At 34.0% G+C, this 10,625-nt stretch overlaps 1 protein-coding gene across 5 annotated transcripts in view; it reads left to right on the forward strand.

The window, feature by feature from the left end:
- The window catches only part of PPHLN1 (periphilin 1), a 99,966-nt gene extending 89,804 nt beyond the window's left edge, over positions 1 to 10,162 (forward strand). For all 5 annotated transcript variants that reach the window (XM_090273024.1, XM_090273023.1, XM_090273025.1 and 2 more), the window contains one exon: positions 7,815 to 10,162. In XM_090273024.1, coding sequence (XP_090129150.1) covers positions 7,815 to 8,009 — 195 coding nt within the window. In that variant the 3' untranslated portion in view covers positions 8,010 to 10,162. The remainder of the gene's footprint in view (positions 1 to 7,814) is intronic.
- The last annotated feature ends 463 nt before the right edge of the window (positions 10,163 to 10,625 follow it).

Below are 10,625 nucleotides of genomic sequence, written 5' to 3' on the forward strand. Positions count from 1 at the left end.
TCTAATCCATGTTGCTCATAATACATTTTTTAACAACTACCAGTGGGTGTTTTTTTTTTGTTTTTTTTTTTTAGCATCTGTGCCCTAAGAGCCTGTGGGACTGCAGCTTTGAGGAAGACATTTCAAAGACTTTTCTATTAATATAGCACAAGGAGGAACATAGTTATAATAGCTTTGACGCCTTCTGCATTACTGCAGACCCAAAATTAAAGGCTCTAAATTTGTCTCTAGTGTTTAACATGAGTATGCTCTCACTTTTTGCCCAACCTCATCAGCACATGAGACATTACGAATCTTTCCTTGTATATTCTCAGTTGGAGTTACTTATTTTAACTTACATTTTTATATGCATTTCATCAAAAGATTGCAGAACATTTCACAGATACTAATTATATTTCGCAATGGTCTTTAAAGGTGGTAAGCTTTTATTTCCACTCTAATGGTGAAATAGTTGGAAATATATATATTATTTGCCAGGTCAACAACTGTCACTACACCTTCACCTTTTTTTCACGCCTTAGTCCTTTTTAACAGCAGTTGATAGAATTTTCTTTGGTAATGGAAATCTTTTATATTTGCACTGTCCAATATGGCAGCCACTAGTATTTGAAACAGGACTAATGCAACTGAAATTAATTAAAATTAAAATTTAATTTGTTACATATGGCTAGTGGCTATATTAAATAGCATAGCTCTATAATCTCTGTCATCCCAATAAACTGCTCTTGCAGTTAACCAGTTAGTTACCCTCTCATATCCAAATTCAATATATTTTGTTGGTCAGCCTCTTTTATCTTTATCTGGCATTTGATTGACTATATTTTTATTTTACAAACTTCCCTTGGCACCTGTGCCTTCACTCTTTCCTGGTTTTTAGTCTTCCTTATTGACTTTTTTGTGGCTTGATATCGATGTTGGCTACCTTTTGATTTTATATTACCATTCTCTCCCAGCTTACTTTAGCTATTCATTCAACATTTACTGAGTATCTACTGTGTATCAAATACATACTGGGGCTGGAAAGAACTTATCCCTTTCTTCAAGGAACTCCCATGGCCTCAAGTGGCATGAATGTAAAGATACCTGTTTCTCCCCTACCCCTGTCTCCCTGTCTCCTTCCCCCTCTCTCTTTCCTCCTTTGAAGTCTAGACTCAGTACTTAACCTCCTTTTGAGGGGTACCTCAGTTGCAAACTAGGTACTGACCTTATCTCCCATCCCAGTACTGTTCCCCTTAAAAACCTTCCATCCATCATTCTTTACATTATTGTATCCATGTTGCTTTTTAATTACTTGTAAAGCCTCTAATCACATCTTTAACACATCACATCTCATCCATTATCCCTGCTCTTAGGAGCCCATAGCATTGGTTTCTAATCATTTTCTCTCCCTGATACATCAGAAGGATCCACTTCCTCCTTGTAGCTCTTTTCCCATTTGCTAATTGCTGATTTATAGATTTAGGTCTAAACTGCTTGAAGGAAAGCTCTTCATGATGTACTTTGAGGGTGAACACACCCTATGCTTTGGCTATGCCAAACCAATTGAATTCCCCATAAGGCGATTTCCTTCTCCTCCTCCATGTTTCCCTAGAATGAACTTATCATGTTTAAAGAATCAGTTCTTGAGGTGACCATCATACTGATTTTTGAAATGTGGACATGATTAATGTCGGCAGAAAGTGAAGGACAACTTGAAGTGAAACTGAAACTAAAACCAAAATAAAAGCAAACTGTAGTCTTCAATGTAAAAATTAGATATTAAACATAAAAAAGAATTTGTTCTAACACTGTTTTCTAATGCTCCCTTGTCTAGACAAGTCAGAAGAGTTGTTTTTTATCTTTCCATGATCAGCATCACTATATGCTAAATGCTTTCTGTATAACGAGCGCTATTCTGAGTGCTCTTTATTATCTTATTTATTCCTTAAAACAGCCTAGTTAGGTCTGTAGGTACTGAAACTGAAGCGCGGAGACTACGTCACTTTTCTCTCTTTTTTTCATTTCTGTGGTTCTGTTTTTTAAATAGACTTCATTAAGGCATTTTTAGGTTTACAGAAAAATTGCAAGAAAGTACAGAGTTCCCATATATCCCCTCTCTCCTTACAGGGTTCTTCTGTGAATAACCTTTTTTTTTCTCACTGGAAATAGGGGTTGTCATTGTTTCAGATTTTAACAATTTTAATAGGTGCGTAGTGGTAGCTCATCTCATCAGTATTTTAATTTGTAATGCTCTGATGATACATGATGTTGAACATCTTTTCATATGCTTATTTGCCATCTAGATGTCTTTGGTGGGGGGTCTGTTCAGGCTCTTTTTGCCCTTTTTTAAAACCAAGTTGTTTTCTTATTTTTGAGTTTACTGAGTTCTTTCTATATTTTGGATACTAGTACTTTGTCAGATATGTTTTGCAAAGATTTCTCTCAATCTGAAGCTTATCTTCTCTTAGCAGTGTCTTTTGCAGAGCAGGAGTTTTATTTTTAAAGAAATCCAGCTTAGTGCCTTTTTTCCCCTCTTTTGGAATGTGCTTTTGGTGTTGTCATCTAGATTTTTCCTTTAATCTTCTAGACATATTATAGTTTTGTATTTTACATTTAAGTCTGTGATGCATTTTGATTTAATTTTTGTGAAAGATGTAAGAGAAGTGTCTAGATTATTTTGAATATGGATATCCAGTTCTTTCTGCACTATTTGTTGAAGACTATCTTTTGTTCATTGAGTTGCCTTTGCTCCTTTGTTGAAGATCAGTTGATTATATTTGTATGAGTCTATTTTTGTGCTCTTTATCTGTGTCATTGATCTGTTTGTTTTGATAATACCATACAGTCTTGATTACTGTGGCTTTATGGCAAGCTAAGTAGTGTGAGCCCTCTGACTTTGTTCTTCATCTTTATCGTTGTATTAACTATCCTGGGTATTTTACCTTTCCTTATAAAATTTAGAGTCAGTTTGTTAGTATCCACAAAATTACTTGCTGGGATTTTCTAGACTGCTGATGTGATGGATTATATTAATTGATTTTCGAATGTTGAACAAGCCTTGTATACTTGGAATAAATTCTACTTGATCATGTTGCATAATTCTTTTACATTGGCTAATGTTTTGTGAGGATTTGTTGACTTCTATGTTTATGAGAGTTATTGGCCTCGTAATTTTCTTTCCTTGTAATGTCTTTTTCTAATTTTTGGTAATAGGTAATGTTGGCCTCATAGAATGTTAGGAAATGTTCCTTCTGCCTCTGTTTACTGTAAGTGATTGTAGAGAATTGTATAATTTCTTCCTTAAATCTTTGGTAGAATTCCCATTTAAATAATTTTGGCTAGTGCTTTCTGTTTCAGAATTTACCTATTTATCTTTGACACTATTACAGATGTCCCCCATCCCCCCCCTTTACTCCCTCCACCCAACCCCCACCCACCTTCACCATAATGTCTGTGTCCATGGGCTATGCATATATGCATATATGTTCTTCGGCTATTGTTGATTCAGTTTCTTTCATAGATATAGACTTATTCAGATGATCTAGTTCCCCTTTGAGTTTTGGTACACTGTGTCTTTCAAGAAATTGGTGCATTTCATCTAAGTTATCAAATTAGCAGGCATGGAGTTTTTCATAATATTCCTTTATTATCCTTTTAATGCCCATGAACTTAGTAGTGATGACCTGTTTCAATTTTGATATTAATAAGTTCTGTCTTTCTTCTTGGTTAGCCTAGCTAGAGGTTCCTCAATTTTTTCAATCTTATCAAGGAACCAGCATTTGGTTTAGTGATGCTCTAATTTCGTGTTTTCAGTTTCATTGCTTACTTTGCATTTAATTTGCTCTTTTTCTCATTTTCTAGCTTAGAGTATTAACTTATTTCTAATATATGCATTTATTACTTCCAACATATGCATTTAATGCTATAAATTTCTAAGCACTGCTTTCAGTGCATCTCCAAAATTTTTATAAGTTGTGTTTTTATTAGTTAAAAATATTTTAGAATTTCTCTTGAGACTTCTTTGATCTGTGTGTTATTTGGAAGTGTATTGTTTAATCTCCAAATATTTTAGATGTTCTAGCTATGTTTCTGTTGATTTCTAATTTAATTCCATTGTAGTTTAAGAGCATACTTTGTATGATTTCTGTTTTTTCAATTTGTTAAGGTGTGTTTTATGGCCCAGAATGTTGTTTATTCTGGTGAATATTCCATGTGAGCTTGAAAAAAATGTGTAAAGTTGGAAATGGGTTTCACTCAGGCCAAGCCAAAGTGTCTGCAAGGCCACACGTCCTCAGGAGGTGCTGGGGGATTGTTTCCTTGCCTTGTTCATTTTCTAGAGGCCACATCATTCTTTGGCTGGTAGCTCCTTCGTCCATCTTTAAAGCTCATCATTCTACCTCTATGGTCACATTACCTTTTTCTTTCTTTCTTTTTTTTTTTTTTTTTTTTTTGACCCTCCTGCATACCTTTTTTCAAGGTTTTATGATTACATTTTTCCTGCCTGGATATTCCAGGATAATCTCAGCTCAAAATCCTTAACATAATCAAATCTGCTAAGTCCTTTATACCTCATAAAGTGACATATTCATGTGTTCCAGAGATTGGGATATGGACATCTTGGGTGTGGGGGTAGAGGGCATTATTCAGCCTACCACAGTAGTGAGAATCAGGATTTGAACTCAGTAAACCTGCTTATGAAATGGCTTCTCTGCTCTTTCCAGCTTCCATACCACCTTCTACATCTAAATGTCCCCTATATGCTTTGTTTTAATTGTCTGTGTCTACCTTTCCAACTAGGATGATCACAGGTCATATAGCATTTGAATCAAATGAGTTCAGATCAAGGAAATTATATGGAATGATGAGGCATCACTGATAGAGAAAATAATTGTTCTTATTTGGTTCCACAGCCTTTTAAGGCTGTGTGTATGTCTGACTTTTGTAGTTAACTAGTTACCTCCTAATATTAATACAAATTAATATTAAGCTAAGTATATGCATATATATTAAGTCACCTCCTGTGGGTAGTTGGCTACTGTATTAGATAGCACAGCTCTGTTATCTCTAACATTCTACCATACTGCTCTTATAGCACTGAAATGCTAATGCTAAATAAAGTTTCTGAAATGAAAATTCTAACAAGTCATTCTGCTTTAATTTTTGGTTTGTCTGTTTCTGGGGTCAGAGTTAAGGCTTAAAATAATATACATTTTAGAGGCATACTTGTGTCATTACAAGTATTTTAGATAGAACAGACTTATCATTGAGTTTGACCAGATACTCTTCTTCCAGCCACCAGAAGCATAATTAATAGTAAACAGCCTTGGTAGTTTATTTTATCATATTACTTTATTCCTAGAAGTACCTTGTGAGAATTTAACTACTAACCCAAGCTACAGTAATAAAGGACTGTGTGAAACCAAATTTGAATAGTATTTTTATTATACTGGCAAATTTAACTACATTTCTTTGCAGTTTATGTGAACCCCACCCAAACTTTAACCTGTTTCCCATTTTGATGAGGTCCAATCAGGGGAAAAAGCAACAACAAAATAATCTTCCTGTGTGGCCTGTAGATATCAAGTCTGAAGATTAAAATGCATTTCCAGCTAGGGACCATAAGCAAACAAACTCCTGCAGATAACTACACCCTTCCTGTTTGGGATTGAGTTTACTGTGGAACAGATTTCGGAAATAGGTTTCTGACAGTGGTGAGTTTTATTTATAAAATGTTGGAGGGTGTGGTTCTTCCTTTAACAAAAACCTAATTATTTCCTGTCTAATGCTCAACCAGTGCATTTTAAGCAGTCTTTTTAGAAAATTTACCCGTCAGTAGAGGATTGCATTTCGTTGGGCAGTTGTGCTTGTCAACTAATGTACAAAATTTGTCTATTACAATGAATAATTCAAAATGGATTTACAGTTAAAAAATAAAACACAATCTTTAAGTGCGTTTATTATTTTGTCCCCAGAATGATAGTTTACAATTTAAATAAATGTATGAACATATTTTAATATGGTTTTACTTTTGATATGCAAATCTGTAGCACATTTTTGTTCTGTAAATATGCTAAATGAAGAGTTAGAGTTTAGGTATAGAACAGCAGATTTACATTAAAGAATTCGCAGGTTAATTCACAGTGTAACATTATCCTTATCCAGTACATCTGTTATAAAGAAACCTATAAAACTTAGGCCACCCACAAGGTGGTCTGCTGAGGCCTGTGGTTGGTGCTCAAATGCTGTTATTATGTGGGCTGACTGGTTTGGTAGGGAATTTACCTCCACTAAGACTGAAACTTCATGGTTCTGACTTTCCCCATGGGGGCTGCATTGGCTTGACTTGGGTGCTATGTGTTTCTCAGACCAGTTGATATGTTCTGTTGCCTTGACATCATATGTAATATGTGAATGGTATACTGTTTTCTATGTTGGTTTATTAGGGTAGTATTATCAAATCTGGATAATGTAAATCTCAGGATAAACTAGAATAAATGATTGGTTTAAATAGCTGAATTAAGCTCAATTGCTATTATAAGTAAATGTCATCATTATTTAGCAAAACGTGTATGTGTGCACATGCACACCGAGATAGAGAAGGCGACTGAGGGCTTTATATGTTTTAGTTTCTCTGTCATTTTAAGAACTTACCCTTTTCATTTCCTGGAGGCTTATGGGTGATTTTCAAGAGCAAGGATATGAATTTAGTATAATTTAGCAACCTAGTATGACAGTTAAAATTAAACATTCTTCTTCTAATATCTATTTTTAAGGAATCAAATATCATAGACATTTAAAAAATAAGCAGCAACCACCACATCCAGCAGTGGTTGTTTGAGGAATAAACAACTATCATAAGCCAAGCAATATCTCAAATCACTTTTTTCTAAAATTTTCTAAGTGAACAAAATTTTTTTTCAGAGAATAAACATGTTATGTTGTTTTTGTTAAATTTAGAAAAGTCAAAATTAATAGTTTTTAAAAATCAGATAATTTGTATTTCACTTAATTTTCATGGAGACTTATCTGTAATTTTTTTAAACACATGAATTACAAAGTATGAAAAATAGCATAGAAATCTAAAATGCATTTATGACAACAAATTAAGGAAATGACATTTCCTTAATAGTGTGAGGAAACAGCAATTTTTGGACAGGAAATAACATCTAATTGCCACTGCTAAAAATTGCATATACATATTAAAGTAAAATAGCAAAATATAAACAGTAAGGTGGAAAATATATACATATGTGCACACATACAACCATGTGCATGTATAACATTGTTTTGACTTTAACTCTGCCTTGGTGACTTTATAGTTAAAATTTACAACTTGAAGTTTTTTTCAAATAGATACTTTTGGCATTCTTATAGTTGTTTGTTGTGTACTAAACAGAATTTTATATTTGTCATCTGGCCATGATTCAAACAAATAATCTGAAGTTAAGGTCTCGGAAACTTATCTTCCAAACAAGTAAATGCGTGAAGCCATTAATATGCCTTACATAGTTAGTCTTTGTTCCTAGTTCTTCTTATCTCTAGTCTGATGTCCTTTTTGCAGACTGCCTTATGCTGATGTGTGCTGTGCCTAGCTTCTGCAGTCAGTAATGTGGTATATCAGTGTTTTTCTACTCATTCCAGTTGTCAGCAAACCTCAAAGATAGAAGTTTAAATGTCCTTTGGCAATAGTGACTGCTCAGGGCCAGTAGAAGTTAAATTGTGTTACTGTGTCTCCCTTTTAAACTTTAGCATCATAATTCTGCCAACTGAACCAGCTCAATCTTTGACTAATTATTTTCACTTTTAGCTAAACACAATGTGTTTCACCTTTCTAGGTTTACCGGCAAGACTGTGAAACTTTCGGGATGGTTGTGAAAATGCTGATTGAAAAAGATCCTTCACTGGAAAAGTCCATACAGTTTGCACTGAGACAGAATTTGCATGACATAGGTGAGCGGTGTGTTGAAGAACTCAAGCATTTCATTGCGGAGTATGACACCGCTAGTCAAGACTTTGGAGAGCCTTTTTAGAAATTTACTTGCTCAGGCAAAAAGATGTTTCTAGATTGTTTTTCCTGGGTTGTTTAAATCCTTAATATATGGGTGTTTGTGATAAAGAGAAGTCTTTATGGTAGTTGACCACCTTTCCAATATCAAATAAACATCTAAAAGAATCTTAAGATATTTTACTTACAATTTTTTAAAAATCTAGTAGAGCTGCCCAATCCATAGTTTTTCCCCTTCTCTAAAATGATGGGTCAAGTAATGTTTCCACTCTGGAGAACAGCTTTCTGTACTTGTTCATATTCTGTAGTCTTCCATAGTACATGACCATTTGTTTGGTCACACTAGTGTAATTTTTAGAGATCATTCCCTTTAAACATTTATAGTCTTTTTGCTTTTCATAGTCCATGATACCATGTGAAAGTGTTAGAATTCTGAGTCGTAATTTTATTGACTTCTTGCTTATCTTAGGCTTTGTAAGTTTTAATATGGTTAAATATAAGAGCCAAATACACTGAATATCTTGGTATCTTAGAAAATATTTGCTTTGAGTATAAATTTTCATTATGGTAACTAGAGCACTTAAATCTCTTAAGAGACACCTCACAATAAAATCTTGTTTTCTAGGTAAATGAACCTAAATTGATGTCTTCTATTAAAATAATCCTGAAATGTTTGTGTGAGTCTTAAACGACATTATATATAGGCAATTTGAAATGAAAGATGAAGGCTATTTTAAAGCTGAGATTTCTTTTAAATTTTCTAATTAAAAGAAAAATTTAGAATTTAAGGGAGTAGTAGAGCTTCATTTTTTCCATTGGCCCAAATTCCGCATCTCAAGAGAGATGACCGATACAGGTCCATGATTAAACCATTTGCAAATTATGCATTTGTTAATCTCTTTGTAGTCTAAGAACTTCATTATTCTGCTGCTCTTTTAAGGGGTTCTTAGCCCTTCAAAATTGTTCTTGGAAGAAACAAAGCAGAGTAGGTAGTAAGCCTAGCACAACTACCTTCCACCAAGCAGTCTATGTAAACAGTCCTTCTTGAGTGAGCCGTCCAAATAACAGGTTAGTTAAAAATCTAACTGGGATGATTAGGATACTCCACTCATTTCCCGATCACTTCCAGCTGCCCAGTGGCATTTAGCCAAAATATGTGATTTTGTGGCATTAGTTAGGAAACCTTAAAAATCGTGTTTGTTATTACTATCCAATTTCATTATCCTCCCATCCTCTTTCCTTTTCCACTCTCCTCACTCGAATTCTGGCATCATTTTTGCTGGCCTTTATTGATAGTATCTTAACAGCTACCCAAGAGTAGATAAAAATTGAAGTAAATGTGGAAAGAGAAGTATAAATAATTTTATAGCAGATCTTTATAGGTACCTCAAAACATGTATTATGCCATTCGATAAATTTAAAATTGAATTGAAGGCAACAATTCTTTTCTTAAATTTCCTATATAAGACCTCTTTGAGGTTTAGTTTTGTTTTGTTTTCCCATTTAGATGTTGTACATAAGCCAAAACTCAAACCCCATGTATCATCTCTGGTATTCTTTCCTAATACGAACTATTATTTTGTTTGTTACAGCCACGTTAGAAAGACTAAAAATACTGATCTTGTTTCTCCCCTGCTCCCATGTTTTCTTCCTCCTTAAATGTTCTAATTCCCGAATTCATCATCTTTAATCAAGATGTCACAGTTTAAAAATAAAACGTGAGAAACTACCATGGAGGCAAAAGAGTTGTTCACTTTTTTGAAATTCATTAAATTATAGAACATTTATTCATAGATGCATTTACTATAGGTTCAACACATAATTTTTTCTTCTCCTCTTCCCCCAAATTACATTCAACATTCAAAGCTGTTTATAACTTGCCATCAGCATTATTCTGGTAGGCTTGTCAGTGTTAAATCTGTCTGTTTTCTTTTTAAGCTTTAAAGTCTAATTTTGGGGTAGATTAATTCAGATGTGCACCAGAGTGTGTGTTTTGCAAAATGTTCTTTGTTAAAAAAATTTTGTTTGTAAATTATCCATTGTTTTTGAGTATGCCCAATTGATGTAATAAAATTTTCATTGTCTTATAAAGCCTTGATGATCAAAAGGGGAAAGCAGATATTGTGAAGATTTTTGTGAATTTTAAAAGTGTAAAATAAAGCAACCAGGTTTAAATAATTATATTGTCTTTTTCTTCTTTAACAGGCTTAGAGTGTTTTGCCGAAATGTAAATTTTTATTTCTTTCTACTGCAAGCTTACTCCTTAGTGTTCAGTTCACCTGCTCTGGAGGATGGAAGAAGTTTGAGAATTGAGAAACTGTTACCTTTGGTGTCTTATGGAGTCTTGATATCTGAGAAAGCAGTTAAACATAAAATCTAGCACATAGTAGTGCTCAGTAATTGTGTAATTATGAGCCCGAGTTTTAGAGAATGTAGGATTAAAGTACTACAGCTTTATCATGAACTCTGGAGGATTCAGGAACCATGTTGTCTTTGGAGTGTTTTAGATACTCAGATTTGTTGAGGCTTCACAAATAAGCAAAATTTGATCCCTGGGTCTTGGCGGAATACGATTTATTCAAGCAGAGAAAGGGCATTATTAGAAGTCCTGGAGGAGGGAACAATATGGGGACTGAGGCTG

This window comes from Furipterus horrens, unplaced genomic scaffold (genome assembly GCF_987537825.1).
Source record: "Furipterus horrens unplaced genomic scaffold, mFurHor1.1.pri manual_scaffold_4, whole genome shotgun sequence".
Taxonomy (NCBI): Eukaryota; Metazoa; Chordata; class Mammalia; order Chiroptera; family Furipteridae; genus Furipterus; species Furipterus horrens.